The 24,447-nt window shown below is 36.1% G+C and overlaps 2 protein-coding genes across 3 annotated transcripts; both read left to right on the top strand.

The window, feature by feature from the left end:
• The first annotated feature begins 2,510 nt into the window (after positions 1 to 2,510).
• Positions 2,511 to 14,319, top strand: LOC121942316 (solute carrier family 22 member 7-like). Its single transcript, XM_042485488.2, has 10 exons — positions 2,511 to 8,000; positions 8,270 to 8,373; positions 10,415 to 10,569; positions 10,690 to 10,858; positions 10,983 to 11,106; positions 11,219 to 11,328; positions 12,315 to 12,529; positions 12,615 to 12,723; positions 12,839 to 13,045; positions 13,334 to 14,319. Exons 1-10 carry the CDS (start codon positions 7,620 to 7,622, stop codon positions 13,365 to 13,367), a joined length of 1,608 nt encoding a protein of 535 aa, XP_042341422.2. The 5' UTR covers positions 2,511 to 7,619; the 3' UTR covers positions 13,368 to 14,319.
• A 2,871-nt stretch (positions 14,320 to 17,190) lies between these two features.
• LOC121942233 (solute carrier family 22 member 7-like) lies at positions 17,191 to 24,190 on the top strand. Of its 2 annotated transcripts, XM_088075973.1 has the most exons (11): positions 17,191 to 17,254; positions 17,579 to 17,832; positions 17,914 to 18,017; positions 20,290 to 20,444; positions 20,704 to 20,872; positions 21,102 to 21,225; positions 21,308 to 21,417; positions 22,168 to 22,382; positions 22,582 to 22,690; positions 22,915 to 23,121; positions 23,205 to 24,190. In XM_088075973.1, the coding sequence occupies exons 1-11, from the start codon at positions 17,221 to 17,223 to the stop codon at positions 23,275 to 23,277; spliced, it is 1,554 nt and encodes a 517-aa protein (XP_087932099.1). In that variant the 5' UTR covers positions 17,191 to 17,220; the 3' UTR covers positions 23,278 to 24,190. The 2 variants fall into 2 exon arrangements, with proteins under 2 accessions (XP_087932099.1, XP_042341311.1); XM_042485377.2 differs by lacking the exon at positions 17,191 to 17,254 and having other exon boundaries at positions 17,324 to 17,832.
• The last annotated feature ends 257 nt before the right edge of the window (positions 24,191 to 24,447 follow it).

The raw sequence follows: 24,447 nt of genomic DNA on the forward strand, positions 1-24,447 counted from the left end.
ATTATTATTATTATTATTATTGTTATTATTTTAAAGTTAGTGTTTGGGCTGCTGTAAAATTTAAATCTGTCTCCATTTGAGGAGATAAGTTGAGTTTTGTATTGATTCAACTTGTCTTCTCAAATTCAATCAATTTAAAAATTTAAGGCAGTCCCAACACTAACATTTTTATATTCAAACAAATAGTTTCTTTTTACAGTGCAAGTAATATTAAATGTTATCTACATTAAACGAATCTCTGGAAATGACAATAGATTTAATGATTTGCAAAATAAACACTTCAATAGTACTTGTAGAAACACAAGTCTAACAATCATGACTATAAACTCTCTTTATGTGTTTTTAGATCAAGCAATTTCAGCATTAGTGCACTTTGTAATATTACCAACTACCATCTGCATTATTCCTATCCACAATAGGAAGTGCGGCTTTTCTCTGGCAGCCACATCAGGGCTGCCATCGCTCTAAATGGAATGGTATGTGAAATCAAGGGGGAAACAGCATTCACATCCAAGAGGATAAGCAAAACAATCGGGTGGCTGTTTTCCGAACTCCTGTTTATACAGTGAGCTTTCTTTCCCTCTGTGGTCCTCATCCATCACTTCAACAAATATCAGGCCTGCAATCAGCATCTCCATTTAAGAACTGAATCTCAGTGTCAATTTGTTTTATACATAGTAGAAATACTGGGCCTCCTACTCCCTCACTATAAGCCAGTGTTTGTTTTGTCACAAAAGTTAAACTGTAACAGTTAATATTTCAATTGGGCTACCAAGTTATACTCTCAAATGATCAGTTATTGTGTCAAAATCAATGATAGAAAGTGATTAAATTATCAGCTATGAGCAATTTTTATCCCATCAATTATTCTAAATTCAGCAGTTTTGCTGCTTACCCCATTTTCGGGTTATTATAATGATATGAACAATAAATTGTGCCTTCACAACCTAATATAAAACTATAAAATTCAATACCAACATCATATTTTTTCACATTAGTGCCTCCAGAACGTTTATCTATAGAGCACCTAGGATTCAGAACAAAAGGCATTTTAGCTGTCTGCTACTGTTTGGAAAACAGAGAATCCCAAATATGTATTTTACTGCAAACACATGACTTCTATTCCCAAACACATCTTCCAAGTTTGATCATATCTATGAAGCTACTGAGCACCAAAGTGACTTTGTGGAGATTAAACCCGGTTGCTGTTTGGCAGGAAGGAAGGACATTGGTGTTTTCACTGTGACAAAGTTCCAAAAACTCCATCTTAGCAGCTTAAAACTTATTTGGAGCCCAATAACATGCTCCAAAAAACTGCATAACTGTTTTTTCCTCACTGTTGCAGACAAATTTTTGCCTGCCATTGGTCTTATGAGTTTTTATTTAAAAAATCATTCAACTATAGCCACTCAGAGAAAATATATATGCCAAAATTAACATCAGAAAACAACAGATTGCACTCAAACTTTAAAGCCATGCAAGCAGCCTGTTGCAAAGTCACAAAACACAAGTACTGGACAGAGCAAAGAAAATGATTTTGCTATTATTAGATCCTCAAAAATAGTTAGGTCAAAAGGGTAGAGATTTGTCCTGAGGGTGTCGCTAGAGGAAAGGCAATTCAGTCATTAAAATCAGAACTGCTTTTACCAGTGGAAGCATGATTGTGCAGTGGAGATTCAATATCAATCTGACTACTGTGAGCTTTTAGGCTGACATTTTGGCAAGAGAGTGGCCTTTAGAAAAGCTCATGTAGTGTCAAAAATATATGCTTGAAATTCCAGTTCAATCTTTCATTTCAATAATGCACAGGCACACTGGGGGTTAATGGTAGCACTAGAGGTCAGGTAAAGGTCAACATGAGAATACATCTATTGTAGATCAATAAATTTATAACTGAATGTCACGGCAATCTGAACAGTAGTTTTCTGAAAAAATAAACAAACCTAAAATCTTAGGTAAGTGTAGAGAAAGACTGACCTTGTGATCTGTAGTCCACAACTATTGTTTCACACTTGAATACATTTGTATTTTATAAATTTCAACCAGTTCAAATAAGTCCTGTCTACCCTTTTTTCTGTCCCCACACTTGGACAATGAGTCCACAGATGGAAAATCTTGAAAGTTAACTTTTTTTATAACATCTCTTATAATGTGTACAAGTTTGATCAATATGATTTTTTTTAAAGATATTTTTAGGGCGTTTTTGCCTTTAATAGATAGGACAGCATGAGTGTGAAAGGAGGAGAGAGAGGGGATGACATGCAGCAAAGGACCGAGGCTGGAGGACACAGCCTCTAAGACAGGCATGTCAAACCGGTCCACAGGGGGGCCGGTGTGGCTGCAGGTTTTGTTTCCAACCAAGTAGCAGCACACCAGACTTGACTCATTTAATCAACTGATCTCCGTCTTCAGACAGTTGATTGGTCAAACTGTGTGCTCTTGGTTGGTTGGCACAAAAACCTGCAGCCACACCGGCCCCCCTGTGGACCAGTTTGACATGCCTGCTCTAAGATCAATATGATTTTTAATCAAATGGAAGCTTAATTTTAATTTGGTTGATCACAAAAGCTCTGTAATATGCTGGGATAAAAAATATTCCTACGGGCGTAGGGCGTATGTGGGCGTAGTCATAAGTTCAACATTTGGGAGAGCCAAATCTGCTGGGTCCAACCTCCCAAAATATGAAGACTAATTTGCCATTATATAATTTATTTATCATAAGCAAGTACAGCTATGCAACATAGCATATGAATATGCAATACGCTAGTACACTATAGTATTAATTATGGCAATTTGTGATGCTTATTTATGATAATGATTCATATGTTTTTAACAATGCACTGGGAACAATTGCCGATTGCAAATGAGCAAATCTGACTTTAAGGTGGAATATTAAACAATAGAAAAACAATGACGGTAAGAATCATTGCACTCATACAGTTTATGCACACATTTGTTACTTGCAGACTGAGGAATGTCTTTGCATGGTACAACAGATAGATTTGAAGCCTCAGATAAACTGCATTATGACTATTTTTGCATTTTTACTACACTGATATGAAGAGACCATATGCCACATGCAGCTCCAGGATTACTAAAAGCTGCAGACTCTTGGACACTTTGTCCCATGCCCATGCTTCTCTTCACACTTGGTTCCACTTCGTTTTAACGCTAAACCATCATCAAGCCTGACTTTGGAGCTACAGCAGTGTCTGTGTCCTAGTATGGCAGTAACTTCAGTGTGTTGACTCATTGCCATGGAAACGGGGAGTCAGCATCCTTGACAAACGAGTGAACTTTTGGTTGGGGGGATGACCCTTGCGAGGACTAAGCTTTAGCGGATTAGATGTTTCCATGTTATTACACAATTAGACTGCACTACTTTAACCACGAAGGAGAAACATGCACCTGTTTATACAGCCTCTACAAACACCTTTTTAGCACCCATGTCAGGAGCTTTACAAGAGAACAAAAATCAACTGAATATGCAGCCAGAACAGATTTTTTTTTTTTTTTACTAAATTATATCTAATATATAATTAAATTGTTACAGTAGCAATTAAAGATAATGTGGTCCTAAGGGTCAAAATACACTAACAAACATTTTATAAAACACAGCATTTGAAAAAAAAAGGGGAAAAAATCACAAAAAAAACATTTCAGCAAACAACATTTCATAGAACAAAGCACTTCACAAAAAAAAACAACATTTCACAAAACACAACAACAGCTCTGCAAGCAACATTTTTGGAAGAATCATTTCTTAAAACAAAACATTTCAGAAAAACACAATAACATTTCGACAAACACAACATTTGACAAAACACAATATCATTCCACAAATTTGTTTTCCCAAATGTTTTGTTCTGCAAAATGTTGTTTTCTGAAATAATGATGTGTTTTGACCCTTAGGGCCACCGTAGATAGATATGTCTGACTGTTTAATAGTTAGGTGTGAACTGTAGAATATCAATGAAAAGAATAAAAACACCCCAGAGACTAAGTTGCTGTCGTGTTAGTAGCCTGTTCTTTAATATATATATAGAGGTGTACATCAAAGCAAAAGCAGGAAGACTTTGAGAAAATCTCACTTAATGAAATTCACAGCAGTAGAGTGAAAGAGATATGACTTATGGTCAAAGAAAGCTATTTGAAGGAGGATCAAGGGAGAGAGGAATTACTTGGCAAACATTATCCATTACTTACAGTATTCATCCCTGAAACAGCTGTAAGAGACAAAAAGTTTGTCCAAAAAAAGCCTTTTTAGTTGATATCCAGCATTGCTGCAACTTCATATCCTGCTGCTTTCAGTGCATGACAGCGGAGGAGAGAATCTGAGCACTTTGTTGGGGACTGCAAATGTTCAGGTTAAGGTCACCTTGCTCAAAGCCTTGCTCGTTCATGTATGCTATTAAAGAGAGAGAAGAAAGGGTTCTCCTGCCCCCAACCCTGTTCAGACGCAGCTCAGTCAGCATCATGCAGCTGCAGCATGCTGGCCTTGTCCTCGAAAAACACAAGATCATTTTAGAGTAATCTGAAATGTGGCTTTAGCTTGGCGTCACATTCTTCAAAATATTTCACTTAAATAAATGTACAAACTGCCATACACAAAATCAACACAGATATACTGCATGTGCAACCTCTGAAGTTACAGGTTGCATTCATAAGTATTTGCCAATTGCTGTCAGGTGTTTTGAAAAAGGGTTAACAGAATTCAGGGTAAAATGACACATTAAGAAGCTGCTGTACGGTAAACAGATGAGGTAAGGCTGCTGTTTGACAGGATGCCCGTACATGGAACTAAGTTATAAACTGTGGTTTGCAGAGGTTAATATGGGACTGTAGAAATGACCACACCTGCAGGGCACACATTGATATTTACATTCAATCATTACTTAGCGAGATTTAGATTCATAGTCCTCTCCTAAATTAATTGAATAGCTTTCGTATTAATGCGGCAAAGTGCCTTGCTTATTAAGGAAATATACTGCATATCTATGGTGTGTTTATTTCCTTAGTGATTAATGCAACCTGAAAGATGAATGCATTTGTTTTAAACAAGCTCATGACCCTATTGAGTTAATGATCGTCCCAGAAAGTGTGATTCATGTTCGGTCAGTGGTAGGCAAAATAATCAGATCCTTTGCTTAAATAAAAATTCTAGTATTGCACTGTAATTATACTCTGTTACTAGTAAATGTCCTGCATTGAAAATATAACTTTACTTAATGTGTGTAAGTATATTCAGAAAAAAAAAATTAAGTATTAAAAGTGGAAGTCCTTGACAAAGAAAAAAATCAAACGAATTATCAAATTACAGTCACTAAAACTAAAGAAAAAGCAGCAAGTTGTCATCTGTTAGGAACCATGAATGTTTTTGCATGGAAAATGGTTAGTTGTAGTTAGTAGTTAGTTAGTTATATTTAGATAGTTGCCAATTAATTTTCTAATCTATCGACTAATCATACAGTTGCACTTGTATATTATCAGATAGTTTGTCTAAAGTTTTCAAATAATAGTAGCAAGGTAAAAATTACAACACTTCCCTGTTCCATTTTAAATTACTAATCTATTTATGTGTCTACATGTTGCTGTATGTGTACATAGCAAGCCGGAACTGAAATACTCAAGTGACTGTGCTTGGTCTGAAGTCACTCCTCATTTTGGTGGCAGCTGTGTTGAGTATGTCAGACATAATTTAACCCCAAACTCCTACAGTCTGTTAAGATATGCTGCTAGATCCGAATTAATATTTTAATATTTGTGGCTTCTTGACAAGAAAAGCAGAGTCTTTGCACTAGCTGAAGTTGTGACAAGGCAGTGGCCCCTCCCCACAACAATAGGTGTTTATATATTCTACCAACAATGGGTTGGATTTTACGGTCGGAAGAGGCCACTGTTGTGTTTAAGCGGAAAAGTTAAAGAGAAAGCTATCTTAGTATGTAATATGTTACTGCTGTTGCTTTCATGTTTGCAAGGCATGACTGCTTTCTTGACTTGCACATGTGCTCAGTCTTGAAAGATACTGTGCCTAAAATAGCTACCATATATTGTATTGTTTTATCACATAATCAAATGATGTGCAAAACTGACCAAATTCCTAAACGTTTAAACGTTGGGCAAAAACACAGGCAACATGGGCACATTTTTGCCAGCTTTTTTTCATCAGGTAGATGGATCATTAGGTAGGTGATGATATGCCCTCTAGAGCTAGATGTTATACACCTATGTTACTTATACAGTCTATGATATAGACCGAATCACAATCACAATGTTTATTTGCAATAACTTTGGGGTAGAAAACCACAGTGTCATGTATATATAATCAGACCACGCTGAGCAAACTGCCTTACTGATTAGTTTTAAGCCACCTAAAAAAAGTTAATATCTGTTTCATTTTATGCTATATTTATACTTTACCTTGCCGTAAGACAGCCCTTAGCCAATGGGGATTTAAAGCCGTTATTTCAAAAACACCAGACTCCATTGAGAAAAAAGTTGTTTTATTACACCGCACGTTGGAGTTGCTGGTCTACCACCGCCTGATTAGCTGTTGTGTTGGTAATATGGAGCAAATATTCAAATATTGTGCACACTTAAACTGATATTGATTGTGTAAAGGTGGCAAAAATATGTTTTGCTGCAGCCCCATCCACAGCAGAGCATTGCTTCGCTTTTATGCTGGTGTTCTGGGGCTGTATTTTATTTGTCAAAGGAGGGGGGCGTTAAATCAGAGCTGTACATAAAACTTTTTTTTAGAAAGTGAAGTTTGTTTTTTTTAATGAAACAGAAAATAATGGAAAATGCTGATAATTCCAGAAATTAAGCGTCATAAATGAAAGTGAAGTACTGCAAAACTGCCTGAAATAATTAATAATTTTACTGGGGTCAAAGATCAAAAGCTATGTACATTTCCCTTTTTTTCTTTCTGGTAAAATTGGCATTTAATTCAAAGTTCTTAAAATTGATATATAAATGTTTTACATTTTATATGAAACAACAGAATTATGTCTACAGTAATGTAGCTGTGAGTACATTTGTTCTTGGGGAGTATAGAAGTTATGTGTCAGACAGAAAATACATCACTACCTCTAGACAGCCATTTAAAAATGAAAAAAGAAAACATTTTATCTTAAATGATTTTCAAATAGACTCATCTCAAGTTATGGCAGTAATGGTCTTTTGTCTTATGTAAATGTACAAAAATCAAATGAAATTAAAAAAAAAAAAAATAGAGGCAACTGCCAACTGTAACTCTTCATTTTTTTTACTTTTGTTGTGGACTCTTCAGGTTAAAACAGTGAGTAGCTACAGTTTTTGTTTGGAAATTGACATCCTGATGCCTTGAAAAGATAATGATTTATCATCATAACTCTATATTCTCTCCATATACTCTATATTCCACCTAACTTGTGTCAATATTAATTTTTAAAAAATGATGATGCTCTTGGACACGCTCTTGATGAACATATGCAGAATATTCATCAAGAGCGTGAAGAACATATGCAGAATGATTAACATGCTGCTAGTAAATGTGTCTTGTTAAGTGTCTGTCACCTTACTTCCCTTAGTTACTAGAACACTTAGCTCCCTGCTGTTTCTGAAAGCACGGCCGTAAAATGAAATTTGACAGCATACTTTCAGATATTAATGGATTTGGAAAATTCCAAATCAGGCTAGTTTTTATTCAGATGCTTGCTCGAGTTACTTTGCCATGTCACTTCCTGCTGAATAACTTCATGGCAGCTGTTCCCTCTCACCACTGTAACATCATTGCTCTGGATGATGGAGGCGTCTTTGGGAATTTAACTCAGGAACAGAAACTGGCTGTTGGTGTTCCTGCAGAGCAGGATGGGACTCCGAGCTCCTGTCAGATGTTTTCAAAGCCCCAATATCAACATCTGTTCAACTCCAACAGTAGTGAGGATGCACCTACTGTTCAGTGTCAGAACGGATGGGTGTATGACAACAGCACATTCAAATCTACTTTGGCAACAGAGGTGAGTGTCTCCATAAATAGGACTTTATTTTACGTTATGTGTGTTGTTTATGTAATGTTCCTCAGAGACATTAAAGACATAAGCATATGTTTTTTTATAATTTTTTAGTTTTGACATTAAAAGACATAGTTCTTGCACTAGATAGTTTGTTAACATCCTCTGTGGTTAAAGTGGTTTTAAATAAAAGTAATAAAAAGTAGTAAAACATCAGTTTTAACTTGGTTTTGTGTTCATGACCAACTGTAATGCTTTCAATGGTTTCTTTGCAGTGGAATCTTGTCTGCAGCAGAAAAGGGATGAACAAGGCAACAGCCACAGTTTTCTTTATTGGTGTTATGGTTGGAGCCCCTTTATTTGGGTTTCTTAGTGACAGGTAGGATTGATAATGCAAATAAAACAAAAAACATGTAGTCCACGTGTCAAAAATGTCACTGCCTCCCTGAAACAGATGTCAGATAAGATTTAAGATCAACCAATTTAACAAATGAGGTTGTATAATGTCTTATGTAGTCCTCCAACCCATGAGATCACAAAGTCATATGTTCCCACCAAGCAGCCACCTCCACAGGCTGAAAAATTAAGCGAACAAAAAAATGTCAAAAACTGCACAAAAATGCCTGCAGTCAAACTCTGACACAGAGAGAACATGAAAGGGCAGCAGCAGCTTGACCAGAAATTACAACAAAAGTATCTCAGCTTCGTTTTTTTCTGTTCATTTGGTTAAGGCACTGTGAAAAAACAAACAAACAAACCAAAAAAAGCCACACTTAGGTGTTGAAAAAAATTAAGCCAAAACATATAGTGCCAAAAATGACAGTTTCTCTAAAAGGCCACTCAAGGCTGGCTTCAGAAGCCAGCCAGTCCCCATAGACATTCATGTTAAAATGTCCAACTTAACAGCACAAACAAACATGTTTATATTAAGTACAAAAAATCTGTTTTGAACTGTAGAGGGGGGCTGAATTTTTTAATAACTCAACCATTAACATTCTGTTAATATTTAAGGAAGGGGCCACTAGAGTGACAGGTTGTCTGAGAGGCATCACCACAGTCTATGAGTCAGATCCACCCACTCGCTCCTCCATAGCTCTACCCTCTCATCTGAAAATGGTCACTTCAGGCATTAAAAAAAAAAAGAAGAAAAAAAAAAGGCGACAGCCAAAATGCCAAACTTAAGGCTTTGAAACGGCAGTCCACTAACAGATCAGTGACGGCACAGTGGTAACATTCATTACTTTATACAGTCTATGGTTAATACCTCTGAATACATCCTACAGAAGTGTTTCCTTATTTAGCGTCTTCCGACAGACAACAGAATACCACCAATGACCATCAACAGTCTCAGTTTTAAAAACACGGATAACCGTTGCACCAGAACTACATGGTTCAGTTTAGGCAGTAAAACTCCATAATTAGTTCTCAATAAAAAAATTTAAAAAATCACAATTTGGCTTAAGGCAAGTTTGCTTCTAAGGTAACGTAAAGAATCTCACATTACATGAAATCACTTGCATGACATATGTTGACTTACTATGTTTTGCCGTTACAATAAATCTACAGTGACAATCAGCCTTCTCAACACTGTTCTCCTGCAGTAAATGAATGTAATTACTTTATCAATATGGTTACCACCAAACAAAAAACATAAATATGGGTTGTAATGTATGCCTAAAATGGGCTATGAGGAAGTATTCTGGGGGACAACACTTGTAGTTCAAAGGGAGGCCTTTCAAAATCTGAAAAAAAATAACAATAACGATAAATAACAAAGCTTGGGCTTGAGATTTAACATTTTGTTAGGCTGTGTTGCAAACTTAACACTGTTAACTGTTAAGTATGAATGTTGCTGCCAGTGTTTTGTGATCTTGACCTAGACAAGAGGTTATACAAGTCACATTGTAGCTTCTGCTGCTTTGTTTTACATTTTTCTGTCTTTAATCTGTGTCCTGGGCCCAATGAAGGCGTCAGCCGAAACATGACTCTTTAATTCAATTAAGGCAGTTCATGATTTTTAAGAATTCCAGAAAAAGGAGTTTGTTGGAGCGTAATGCACATAGTAGTCTACTTTATACTCATCCTCATATGGATATACATAAATTATTTTTTTAAACTGCTAATATAACGTTATATGAAAATATATTAAAATATAAACAGTATGCATAAAAAAAAAACAATTGTTAATAATGTTTAGAACTGTATGTTCAGGCTGATCTCATGCACTGTCTGTATGCACTGTATACCTTCAAAAATTGATCCACCAAAATTCACGTATAACCCATAAAATCATTAAGGCTGTGATCCAGTTCGAAAAACATCTGCAAACCACGTCCTATCTTGTGCACTGAGAATAAATGTGAAAGATCTATCTCATTAGTTCACACTTATCGCCTCTAACATTTTGTTTTCATGACCAGGTTTGGCCGACGGCCGCTGCTGTTGGTGTCTTATCTGTCGTCCATTACGTTTGCAGCCCTGAGCGCATTTTCCACATCCTATGTGATGTTTGTCATCATGAGGTTTTTTACAGGGATGTCACTCGCAGGCATAACTATCATCACATATGCTCTAAGTAAGTAATGTTAAAACAGTGAGATGTGGACAGTAGAATGTTTTGTCTTTTGGTTTTCAGTTTCAAAAAGTTAAATGTGAAAAGTGATCTGACTTTTAATTTGTTCAAACATTTCTCCAGATGTTGAATGGTTCAGCATTGAACACAGGACCTTTTCTGGTGTAATCATAAGCCTGGATTGGACATTGGGAAACTGGATTCTGGTTGGAATTGCATATTGTGTAAATGAGTGGAGGATGCTCATTTTGGCAGCAACCTCACCCTTGATACTGTCTGTCATTGCTTGGAGGTATTAGTTTTACACTTTTTACACTTTTTACCCTTTGCAGCATGAAAAGCTGAATCCTATCACAAGCTAGAGTGACTGAATACTCTACATTTGCTGCATCAACTCTACAATTTCATTTCATCAGGTGGCTTCCAGAGTCTGCAAGGTGGCTTCTGACAAAAGGAAGGGCAGATGCGGCTCATAATTACATAATGCAATGTGCTAGGATAAACAACAGAACCAAGTCTATGGCCACCATCACACCAATGGTACATTCTGATGTTGGTTAACTGACAATCTCAGTGATATAACAAAAAACTATGGTCACTTGCAGATTGCATTTTGTGAATAAACATTTTTATTGTGTTTGCCTTCTTAAAGGAATTACTGAAATCTGTACGAGGTGAAACTGAAGATAGGAAATACACTATGGTGGATCTTTTCAAGACCCCAAATATTCGAAAAACGTCTATATGCTTTGGAATAGTATGGTATGGGTCATTTTCATAAATGAGTTAAAGGAAAAGTTTAGCATTTTGGAAAATATGCCTGTTTGATTTCTTTCTGACATTTAGATGAGAAGATTGATAACAACCTTCTGTTCATGCATCAACAGTGGCGCCCCCAAGGGCAATGCCCTCCCCTAATAAGTGCCCCCCCTCTTGGTGAAGGTAGTGGTAGCTTGTAAAAATAGATAGTACTAACTATGGCATGTTAGCTTGAGAGAAATGGGGATAAATAAAGCTCCAAAGTTAAATTTTGGTGAGGGAACAACAAGCATGGCCATTCTTAAAGGAGTTCATTGAGCTCTAGCCTAAAGATTAAGTACATCAGTACGTGATTACTCAAGTCTCAATACTGACATCATATACAACTAACATATATACCATAACAGCATAATCAAAAACTTCGGGGGGCTCCACTGTGCACCAAGTATGGAGCTGGAGCCAGGAGGTTATATAAGCATCATGTAAGCACTGGAAAAAGGATAAACAGCTAGCCTGGTTCTGTTCAAAGTTAAAAAACACACCTACGACAGGTGGCTTTTGACATTGAAATCACTGACAAAGCAACGGTATTTGATGATTTCAGAATAACAATGGGCTGAATCTTCTTATCTTACCCTCAGAAAGAAAACGAATGAGCATATTTACAAAAATGTTGAACTATTCCTTTAACACAGTGCGAGTGTCATAAATCAAATGCTACTAAATGTAATATAATGGTAGAAAATATCAATAAGTATAAATTAATGTAAAATTTTTCATATATTATGCAATATGGTATATAACTGAAAGATGATTGATGATATCAATATAATTTCATGTGTTGTTATTGTGCAACTGATCTTACTGCTCTTAGTTATACTACAAAAATCTGCCATGTTATTATAATTGTTATTTTTTTGTAATTTTATTTAAAGGTTAAAATCGGCATATCAGTACAAAAAGTTGCAATGCTTTGTTATGTTTTCTAGGTACGGAGTTGCATTCACATACTACGGGATAAGTCTGAATGTCATTGGGTTTGGACTTAATCCGTATCTCACACAATTCCTATTTGCATTTATTGAAATGCCAATGAAGATCGGTGTGTATTATTTTCTGGAGAAAGTTGGTAGGAGGTCTGGTCAGATGGGATCCCTGCTGTTGACTGGTCTCTGTCTCTTCATCAATATGTTTGTCTCCAAAGGTTATTTATTTCTTTCATTAAATCTCCTAATTTTTGTCATTGTATCTGAGAATTATCTTGACAAATATCTAAACACTTTCCTCAGAAAAGTGGGTTGTACGTACTGTTGTGGCCATCATTGGAAAAGCCATGTCAGAGGCGTCTTTCACGATCGCATATCTCTACACAACGGAGCTCTATCCTACAGTCGTACGGTTAGTCAGCAACTAACTCATCTAGCCAGTTTGACTACAGACAGTGGTGTTCTGTTTTGGTTTGACCTTATTTATTGCAGGTTTACATTAACCTTTGCACTTTTGTTTTTTTTAGACAGAACGGTTTAGGCTACACTTCATTTGTGGCGCGGCTGGGCGTGTCAATATCGCCACTCATCATGCTATTGGAGGATGTGTGGCATCTCCTCCCTGCAGTCACTTATTGTGCGTTGGCAGTCGGATCTGGTTTGACAGCTTTGCTCCTGCCTGAAACATTAAATGCCCACCTGCCAGAGTACTTAGAGGACATTGAGCAACCAAGGTAAAAAAAACAAAGGAAGATTACACGTAATTCAATATTAAAGCTGCAGTAAACGATTAGCCTCCCCTCTAAACTTCAGTGCTAAAGAATAATCCAGTCCGGCTTTCAAAGGTAAGTGGGTTATTGGTAATTTCAGTACACTGTAAAGTTGACATGACTTCTTCCTAAATAACTGACCAGTTTTAATCATTTGCAGGTGTCAAAAATGAAAACTGTTTGTGTCTTTTCCTGAAGCAAGTGATCCATTCCTGATAAAAATGTCTCACCTAAATTTTTTATGTTTTGCAGGGTGCAATCCATGAGGAACAAGGAGATTCAATAAAAATACAAAACGCTATTAACTAAATGTTAATAAGATTCCTATTCTGTACATTTGTTGTGCAATTTAATACGTTTTAATAATTGAGTTAATCCGTTAAAATAAAATTGTTTGAATCCCAATCAAACTAACAGTCTGTCAGGATGTAAGTGTACTATCAATGTAATGTACTGTACAGACAAGAGTCTGACAAATAGAAATAGATAGAAGAAAAGAGAAATGTAACTGTACATTTACTTGTAGTTATCAGTAAAATTACTCTACATGAGAACTTGACTATTGGTTTTATTTGAATTAGACATTTCATGGTGAAATGCATTTTTAAGTTTTGTTATGTTCTGCTGTCATGGCTCAAGGTATATGGGGAATTTGTCAACTCAGTGATAGGCTATGGACCTGCAAAGTACAAGCAGGTACAGATAATGAATGGGCAGATGTATTTATACAGATATTAATAACAAGAAGCTTTGTTAATTTGCTAAAAACACAAAGTGCTGCTGAGGTTTATGGTACAGTAATAGCATTAGTTTTGCAGCAATGTGATCATAAACAAAAGTATTGGGCAGTTCCACCTGCTGGTGGTACCACGAAAAAAAGTTAGAGGACCAAAGATGCGCCATTGATATCTGTAATTACTTTCACCATTTTGTGTTTTTTAATTATTTAACTCCTAAGTTGTACACATTTGACCTTTATTGTTGGGTTTACTTTCATATTCATAATACTTTGTGTATTTTATATGTGCAGCAACTCATAATGTAGTAATAGCACATCATGTGATAATTTCAATGTAATAAAAGCTCACGATGAAATAACAAACACATAATGTAAGAAAACCATAAGGTCATTATGAAATAACAGTTCTGAGCGTAATGTAATGTTACATATATATCAAGCAAAAAAGTTGAATAATCTAAATTTTAAAAAATCAGCGTATGGTCTAAGAATTTTAAGAAATTACTCTGCTTGTTTTCTTCAAGCATAGGAACCATTCTAGTTTTACACAACACGAGTGGAGTCCTTCGTTTGAAGCAACTGGACTTTGTTTGTTTGTTCAGAGGATATTTCCATCAATCAGTTCCAAACTGATGAAGCAATTTGGAGATGTGACAAAATTCAGGACTGCAAAATATCCAGCGACCTGGACAGATGAGAACCTTTACTGAGATGGCGTGAAATTTAATATAGCATTCTTAGCATGTGAAATAATTGTTCCCTACATAATTATTCCAGTTACTTTGAATGTTTTCTAATCCAAGCAGCAAATCATGTTAGACAACATTCTACAAAACCACTAAATGGTTTCTAAATGTGGTAATGCATTTTATCTTAAAGGGGTTAAGGTTTTCCCTCGAAAGCCCTTGCTGACTGAAGTCAACATTAGCCTTTTATTTGCTGAATTAAAAGTGTTGGTAACACTTTATTTGGAAAGTCCGCCTAGTTTACAAAGAATACATAACATTTCAACAGCTGATTAGTTGAGAGAGGACAATTAAACTGTTTCACTTAGTGTGTAGATGTTTATCTATAAATCTGTTACATGTTATGAATGTAACTCCCTATTCTTTACATAATTAAGTTTAATTTGATCTCTTCACTCACATGCTGTATAGGTTGAGTAAATGCTTTAAATTAAACTAAATTATTCTGGGAATATGTAGGTATGTTTATAAATTGTTGCATATGTTCTCTAGAAAATCTGTTACACATCTACAGATTAAAGCCAAACAGTTAAATTGTTGAATCTCAACGAATAAATTGTTAAAATGTTGCAGATACTCTATAAACTATTTGTAAGTAGATTGTCCTAATGAAGTGTTTTATCATTTGCAGCTACTAAGATAAACCATATTTTTGTGACAAAAGTCACAATGTAATGTGTCCAATGTAATGTCTTCTGTATATCAGAAAGTCTAGTACATTTTTATCACTGTTAAATGCACTTGCTAACAGTAAAATTAACTGGAATAATGTTTGCAACAATTATTTCACATGCTACGAATCACCCAGTGATGTTATATTAAATTCAGCGTAACCTTTGTTCAGGATTTCGTTTGTTCAGGTCACTTAGTATCTTGTAGTGCTGACCTGTGTCACACATCCAAGAGGCTTCATCAATTTGAAACTGATTGATGAAAATGTCCTCTGAACAGACAAAGTCCAGTCACTTCAAAGTCAGGACTCCAATTGTGTTATGTGAAACTAGAAGGGTTTCCGTGCTTTAAGAAAACCAGGGGGAGTATTCTTTTTTAAATTATTACACTATATGTGCTGAATTTATAACATTATTCAACATTTCTTGGCTTAGTTTATAACATAATAATTTTCCCATAATGCAGTTACTTATTACTTTACGCACAAAACTGTTATTACATTATGTACTCATGGTTTTCTTACATTATGTGCAGTTATTACATTAGGAATTTATGTATCACTATGAGTGTGATTATAATGTCAGAGAATTATCCTGCCTGTCCTTCACAGTGGTGCTGCAAACGGTGGGTCAGGACAGGTCATGGCCACCCTAACTCAATTGCTGGCACAACCTCACAAAAAATATTTGTGCTATTTGACTTTGTGCAACATATCGCCTCACAAATGACATTACATCCTTAATGTAGAGTTATGGAGGATAGCTTAAGGCATGTGAAGTTACTTAAGTAAGCTACTAAAGTTAGATTTGGGAAAAGACACATTGTAATGACATACCTTAAAATGACTCAAAGTATGCACAGTTCTGAACACCAGCATCCCGGTAAGTCTTTTGTTTTGTAACCTTTTCAACACCCCAACCTACTTCCTAATTGAACCCTTTGGGACCACCTTCTTCTTCGCTACCATCGGCACATTGGTCATGTGATTGCAGTCTTCCAAAATATGCGGGTTATGCAAATATTACTGGGATTATTATATAGGATATATATGAATTTTGGTGCATAACTTCACCCAGTTCATGAGAACAGCACGCTGTGTGGGGTTTTTGAAATTCAGTTATAGCTTTTGGTTTTGATGTGCCACCCCAAGGTTTTACTATAAACTCACCAAGAAAGGCTCTTAGCAATGTTGACTGTAATGGCAAGGAAGTCACCCAATCAATCAATTAATGGCAATAAATCTAATAATTCTGGAGACACAAAATGTCTTCATGATATATCACCAAGTCAGTCAATGTCTATACTAAATTTTGTGCCAATAATTCAAATAGTTATTGTATTATAAATATCATGGACCAAAGACGCAAGGAAGAAAAAAAGAAAATGTTGTATTTTCCCCATTGCAATTTCAAAGAATCTAACTGATTTCAGTCTGAAATCAGACTAATTCTTTCTTTTTTTTGTTCCACAGAGCAGAGCTAAAACATTTGGTGATTCTGCTTTAGCCATTACACTCCAAACCGCTGGAAAGGCCAGCCGGAGGATATGAGAGGAGCTGAAAATACGTAGTGTAAAAACCTATGTTTTTAGTCTGGCTTTTATGTAGTGTCTTACTATCACTATTTTATGGTTTATACTTATTCAATATTTTCTTCCATTTTTTACTTATTTCATATGTTGTTCTTGTTTTTTCAATCAAACTGTAGAGCACTTTGAATTGCATTTGTTTTGTTTGAATGGTGCTATTGAAATAAAATTTGATTGATTGATTATTAATTTAATTTTAAGACAACAACCTCCTCCTCAGCATAAGGTGAAATTTTACAGACTGTTTTAAGGTTTAGTATTGTAATGCTTAGGGACATGCACTGTGTCAACAGGGAGGTACTTTGGTGTTATGGGATTTTTAGCAAATTATTACCTCTGACGAGTAGACGAGTAGTAGTTGTTTTTCAGTTCAGTTGTCTGAAAAACTACTTTTCATGCAACTTGGTGGAAGACTGCAGAATGGGTCAAGTAAGAACTCATTAAATCACGTGGTGGATAAAAGTGTTTGTATTTCCAACACATTTACACATTCTCTTTAGCTGAGCATTAACCAATGACGTTTAACAGATGTGCCGTCTCACTTTAAACTAACATCTTATGTGCTTTGTGACATTATTTTCTGAGCTTTACTCCACATCAGAAGTGTTGGAGCAATTTTTCTGAAGATGAAGTTTGAGAATGTACTGGCAGAGTTGAACGGCTTTGGGAGATTCCAACTAAAGACGATCCTCTTGATGATAATTCCTCGTGTGACTTTGCCTTTTCACTTCCTGCTGAATAATTTCATTGCAGTGATTCCCTCTCACCACTGCAACATCAGCTCTCTGGATGATGGAGGTATTTTTAGGAATTTATCCCTGGCAGAGAGGCTTGTTGTTAGTATTCCAGTCCAGGAAGATGGGACTCTGAACTCCTGTGAGATGTTCACAGAGCCTCAGTATCATCTGCTGCTAAACTCCTCCAACATGACTGAACTATCCACAGTGCCATGCCAGAGTGGATGGGTGTATGACAACACCAACTTCAAGTCTGCACTGGCCACAGAGGTAAATTATTTCCATGACACAAATCCAGAATTAGCCACTTTAATCTTCAGTTTTTTCTTCTCTTGTCTGTTTCATTCATAGTGGGATCTGGTTTGCGATAAGAGACGAGTGAACAGAGCCACAGCCACTATCTTCTTCATGGGGGTCATGCTTGGAGCACCAGTATTTGGCTATCTTAGTGACAGGTACTCATGCCTTTAAGTCTAAAATCAGTCACTTTTGAGTCTATCTGATTACATTACGTATGAGAGAAACTTGTACATCGAAAATACGTTTTTGACATGGTTTAATTAGCATTATGATAGTATTACTTTGTATTACCCTCTGTGCTAGGGTGTAGTATTTGATGGCTGTTTTGCCATCAAAAATAAGCCCTGGATCTAATAGTCTGCCATTTCTATTCATACATTAAAGCCCATGCCCTTAATAAAAATGGCTATTTTAACTATATTTGCAACTCTAGGTCAATACATTCAATTTAATGATAGCAGTCGAAGTATTCTGTGCTAAAAAAAAAAGTTTTTAAGGGTAAAAAAGATGCAAGAGTGCAAACAAAGCATAAAAATAGAACTTGTTCATCAAAAGTACAACACCCCACCCCCAACACAGATCTGGCCTCCAAATTCTGGGAAAGCCCCTGGATGCATCACTTATGCATAAGAGAGTCTAAAACACAGCCACTGTCTCATAGATAATATTTATGTACAACTAACTTGTAATCAAAAAAGAAAAATATTTGCGGGGAATCCTTAATGCTAAGTACAGTATGTTTTCTATTAGCATTAAGAGGAAACGTGGCTAATTAATGTGCCTGGCTAGTCTCAATAGTTGACTCTGAACGTATCGGCAAAAAGGCTCACTGAAAACATAATTCAGTTGTTGTTTTTTCCCCAAAATGTTTCATCTTACAACACACTGTGGACTAGACATGACTTCAGCATTATGCCTCTATTACCTTTGATAACATGATTAATGTTCAACATGGTCCAAAAATGAACACTGTCACTTTAAGAAAAAATGTTAGCCTGATTCAAACAAGGAAGTTAGCAGCTAGGCCTATCTACCTCCGCCACAAAACACTGCATTCATGCATTCATTCATCACCTAAATCTCTATGTATTTAGCCTCACTCAAAATATATGTTCAAATCATATTATGGTTGATAATCAGCCTACGTGTACGTGCGTGTATGCATGCAGGTCAGTCCAATGGGGTGGGAGAAGGCTAATACAAGTTATTTAGAAGAGAAGCCTGGAGAGGGCAGTAAAAGAAAAGGAGACTTATCTTAATGGCCACAGCAAACAGGTCCAGCAGTGCATCCAAACGGGTTAAAGACGGAGCTGCACCAGAGTCCGTTCATCCACCCGCTCCAGCCCTCAAACATCCAGCAGATCCTCGGTGTCCAGAAAAGTTCACACAATCCAGTCGCTCCTTCTCTCAACTGCTGCTCACTTTAGTTTGGCTTTACTTTTTGCTTACATGATTTTAGAGCAAAGATGACCAGAAAGTGAAGTAAACTTTGAATAATCTTCTCCTCGTGAGTCCGCTCTGTTCCTCCATGCTGCAGCTGTCAGCTGGTTTCTCCAGGTGTGCTTCATTACCTCCTTTGTCCTCACCGTCCCTCCTATTGTAAAGGGAAATTCTGCCATTTTTTTCCCCACTTTCTACTACACTTTTTCTTTTAGTAAAATTTAAGCAAAATCACGATAGCTTCCCAACCATAAGGCTTTGAAAACTGGATCAACATCATTTTTATTCTGATGCTGTCAGGAGTACCATTGAACCCTGAGCATATTGGTGCAATTTCTTTCTTGGCAAGAAATGTTCCACAAATAGCAATAATCAAATATATTTACAAAATTATTCAAAGATTTCATTTTAAAAATCTATGGGAAAAATTATTGAGGGGAAAAGAAAAAAAAGCTAGGGAAATCTATATTTATAATTATGATAATTGAATATTTAAAATTATGTTACAAAATTAGTATTTTTGAGCACTTTCCCTTTTCACTTCCATTTTTCAGTTTTTTTTCCTTTCTTTTTTTTTTTTTTTTTTTTTTACTGATTTTCATACCTTTTACTAATTTCTTGCTAATTTTTGGATTATTTTTTCTTTCGTTGCTCATTGCTTTCTTTCCATGTTTTTGAAAGAAATCAAGACAGTTTTCTCAGGTTTCAGAGGGTTAACCATGGTGCATTTATTGTAATGTACATATAATGTAATGTACAGCAAATGTCTCTGAGTGCATCTCCACAGATTATGTAAAGTTCTTCAGCTAAGCTTTAACCCAAACATAAAATTAACCCTAACCCACACACTGACCACATATTGACTGCTCTTGATTTTACACACTGTGGATGCTTGGTAGATATATCTCTGTCCAAATAAAACATTCACCTTCTTTTTTGCATAATATATATTTGCATAAGATTTATGCATAATAATTTGTCTCACAGGTTTGGCAGGAAAATAATGCTTCTGGTGTCCTATGTGATAACCACTATCTTTGGATTGGCAAGTGCTTTCTCATATAATTTCACCATGTTTGCTGTCATGAGGTTCTTCACTGGATTTGGAATTTCTGGAATAAGTATCATCACCATAGTCCTTTGTGAGTTTTATGTCATTACTGTCTTTTTAAAAAAATACAATCTCAGAAAAAAACCCTAATAGAAAAAAGAACAAATATTTGCTCAGACTATTTAAAATACAAATTGGTTCAATTAGATTTTGGAGACTACATCGCCTAAAGATCACTTGTTGTTAAATGAAGTGTGTTGGGTGGAGTCAAAAAAAGTCTTAATTACTTAACTATAACTAAAGCCCAGTGTGTTTTAATGGATTTGATTTACTATCATTGCTGTTTATAGGTATTGAATGGGTGGACATTAAGCATCGAACTGCAGTGGGTGTTTTCATGAGCATGGACTGGAGTGTTTGTACTGCTGTGCTACCTATTTTGGGCTATTTTGTGAATGACTGGAGGCACCTCACCATCACGGTAACAGCCCCACTGTTTCTCGCAATGATTACTTGGTGGTAAGTATGAAACAATATTTGAGCATTAGCCTCAAGCAATTTTCTGCCTTCCAGTTTTGTCAGAAGGAAACTGCCCTGACAATAATAAATCCTGCAAATATTCAGAACAATTGTACATTGTTTAAAATACTTATTTACAGTATGGCTTTTAATGAGGCAGAGGTGTGACTCATGTTTATGTGAAGAACATTTTTTAAATCTTTTATTTTTCAAATCCCGCCCGTTTCAGGTGGCTCCCTGAGTCAGCTAGATGGCAGATAAGTAACGGAAAGATCAACAGTGCTCATTATTACTTGAGCAAGTGTGCAAAAACCAACGGAAGAGAGCAGTTCATGGCTGACCTGAAGCCTGAGGTACAAAATTTTAAATAACCTGATTAATCAAAAAAATATACTCACTACAACTCTGACCAACATTTCCATTTTTACTCTCCAGGTTCTGTCTAAAGTAATACTTGTTGAAAATGAAAACAGAAAATATTCCTATCTGGACCTTGTGAGGACCCCCAGAATGAGGAGACGGGCTGTACTCACTGGACTTGTTTGGTATATGCTTTTCATAGATTTTGTTGATGAAAAAACTGAGGTGTTCACCTTGAAAATCTGTACAATCCACTGTCCATATATGATCACTCAACCTGAGCATGACAAACCTTAAAGGGATAATTCAGATCTTTTGAAGTGGGGTACTTATCCACAGTATTACAAACAGTAGATGCCAGTCAGCACGGCCCCATTTTGGAGAGAGGCAAAATGGTGAAAATGCTGTCACTATAGCGTACACTTACAATGTTATAGATTTTTTTAGATTTCACTTGTTTTAGGTGGCTAAATTTCATTTTCGTGATGACCCCCATCCACTGCACAACATAGCTTAGCTTTAGTGTCGGTACTCCTGCTGCTTCTCCAAACTTGGGGCACACCAACTGACATTTATTATATGTGGTACGCCCTCAGTGGCCCATACAAGCCCACTTTGAAAAAAAGAAAAAAGAAAAAAAATCAAAACAGAACCAGACCTTTAAATAAAACTCTGAACACAGTTGTTATGTGTGTCAATAGTAAGTTGAAACAGATAATTCACTTTTAGGTGAAAAAACAGACTCAGCAATGTATCATCGTAGTTGAGAACATTTCACCATGAAATATACTTTCACACAGCAGCCTTGCACTGCTTTAGAACAATGGTTTAATATTTAACTGTCAAAGTATCCTGTTGCAGGTGCCAGGCAACTAGTGTTTTCTGGGGCAAGTGTGTAACTTTTAAAATAAATGAATTTTCCTTCTCTCTCTTAGGTTTGGAGTGGCCTGTACATATTACGGAATCAGCTTGAATGTTGCTGGATTTGGTCTGAATATTTATCTCACCCAGTTCATCTATGGAGCTATTGAACTTCCAGCAAAATTTTTTGTCTTTTTCTCCCTGAAAAGAATTGGCCGAAGACTGAATCAGTCAGGAACACTAGTTATAACTGCACTGTGTATATTCTGCAACATATTGATCCCACAAGGTAAATGAACACTGCGACAGTGGAAAAAGCAAAACTTGGTATAAATATAGTACACTTGTGGTTTTAATTTCTTAAATTAAGATAAATATGTAAAAACTGCCACTGGGTGTCGCCAAAGTTGTGAATAGTTGAATTCGACACAGTAACATTCTCCAATAAATTGGAGTTAAAAGGTCTTCTCACAACTTTTTCTTTTCAGATCAAGGGCTGTTTCGGACAGCTGTGGGAGCTTTGGGCAAGATGTTTGCAGAGGCATCTTTTACAACTGTCTATCTGTACACATCAGAGCTTTATCCCACAGTAATGAGGTCAGTAAACGTTCTGATATAGAGCTTATATTTTCCAGATTAACAAACAGCATGTATAGCCAATGGTCTGAGAGTTTACTGAGAAATCTCATTAGCTGAACACCTTAATCAGGTCTTAAAACATCAGTCTTCAGTCTTCCAGACTAAAGGGAGTTGCAGTTGTATCCTGAGACTGATTTCCCTGTTTTTTTTTTGTTTTTTTTTTTGTGGTTGTTGTTTTCCAGGCAAAATGGATTGGGTTACTGTGCCTTCATGGCTCGTAGTGGCGTGTCTCTGTCCCCCCTGATCATGCTTCTGGAAGATATTTGGGGCTATTTACCGAGCACTGTTTTCACCCTGGTGGCTGTTGGTGCAGGGCTGTCAGCCTCTTTTCTTCCAGAGACACAAAACATCCGTCTACCAGAGACTATTGAGGATGTGGAACACACAAGGTACTGGGCCTTAATTTGGATTGGATCTAAACAATGAAATGAGACTTATATGATTTTTTAGAAAAATGTCTTTTGTGTTTCAGGAGAAGATCAGTCTGCACATCTAATGAGAAATCTCAACCCCCCAACATTTTCTTGGAACCAAAAGGCCCATAAACCGAGTTACAGGGCAGATCAGTGGTGATAATGTGTTTTAACGATATAAAATAAAAAAGCAAGCATTTATAAAATAATTTTAATAAATTAAACTAAAAATGTAATCAAATACCACTGATAAATGACTGTTTTTGTATTATCTTAAAAAAGGGCAGTTCTTAAAATACATAAGAAGCTGAGGGGGCAGAAGGTGATGTAGAAGGTAAAATCAAGGAGACTAAGATTAAGATTATTGTGACTCATTGGATTTAGCCAAAAAAGCGATTTCATGGCTAGTGCAAACTGCTCAGCTTGTAACAAACACAAGACAACATAGCCACATCATTCCCATTTTAGCCTCACTTTACTTATTAAATTAAATGTTGTGCACATCACCTTTCAAGCACTTTATGGTTTGCCGCCCAGCTACATTGCTGAGATCCTGCCCCCCCATGAGGCCAAGGCACAGCCTTACATCCTCAGCTGCGCTCTGCTTCCTGTTCCCCAGGCCCTGCTGAGGCTTGCACAATCAGAGACATATTTTAAATTACTTAAAAATGTATCTGTTCAAAAAAAACCCCAACTTTTATTATTTCATTTTTAGCATACAGATTATTGTCTAATTATTATTGTTGTTGTTGTTTTTCTCTTATATTGTCATAGATATTCTATTCTTTTATTTCTGTATTATTCTAAATGTTTGATTTTGATTAATTTGCCTCAGCACAATATTTAGTTAGTTGCAAACATGGCTTACCTGTTTCATAGCTGGTATTTATCTTTATTGTAATGACTTCTTTTTCTTTGCATTTCTTAAAGTTGCCTGATTTTATTCGCCTAGTATTGTGCATTATTTTAAATTCGGGTTCAATCATGTACAAAGCATATTGTAACTGTTTTGAAAAGTGCTTTCTAATAAAGTCATGGTTGTGTATTTATTTTATTTAATGCATTGTTTTAAAATGAGAAAACAGTGGAGGAGAGGTAATTAGCGATAAGAAAGGAAAGTATATTTACTCAACAGCACAGAGGTGTCAACCTATTGAAGACTGGCATAAACCCCAGCTGTTACTTCTTACTGCTGCTACATCAGCAGATTATTAACCCCTGCAAATTTAAGACTTTTCCCCCACTATTTTGATCCACCTAGTCTCTTTTTGTAGTTATGAAGTTGTAATTGAGTTATATACA

This window comes from Plectropomus leopardus, chromosome 3 (genome assembly GCF_026936395.1).
Source record: "Plectropomus leopardus strain MGB_pleo_1.0 chromosome 3, ASM2693639v1, whole genome shotgun sequence".
NCBI lineage: Eukaryota > Metazoa > Chordata > Actinopteri > Perciformes > Serranidae > Plectropomus > Plectropomus leopardus.

Excerpts from the sequence above, each read along its gene's own strand:
- LOC121942316 (XM_042485488.2), top strand. The coding sequence starts at position 7,620 with ATGAAATTTGACAGCATACTTTCAGATATTAATGGATTTGGAAAATTC. Across the intron at positions 8,374-10,414 it reads TTTGGGTTTCTTAGTGACAG|GTTTGGCCGACGGCCGCTGC; the intron begins GTAGGATTGATA and ends TTTCATGACCAG. Across the intron at positions 13,046-13,333 it reads GAGGACATTGAGCAACCAAG|GGTGCAATCCATGAGGAACA; the intron begins GTAAAAAAAACA and ends TATGTTTTGCAG.
- LOC121942233 (XM_042485377.2), top strand. The coding sequence starts at position 17,452 with ATGAAGTTTGAGAATGTACTGGCAGAGTTGAACGGCTTTGGGAGATTC. Across the intron at positions 22,383-22,581 it reads CAACATATTGATCCCACAAG|ATCAAGGGCTGTTTCGGACA; the intron begins GTAAATGAACAC and ends TTTTCTTTTCAG. Across the intron at positions 23,122-23,204 it reads GAGGATGTGGAACACACAAG|GAGAAGATCAGTCTGCACAT; the intron begins GTACTGGGCCTT and ends TTTGTGTTTCAG.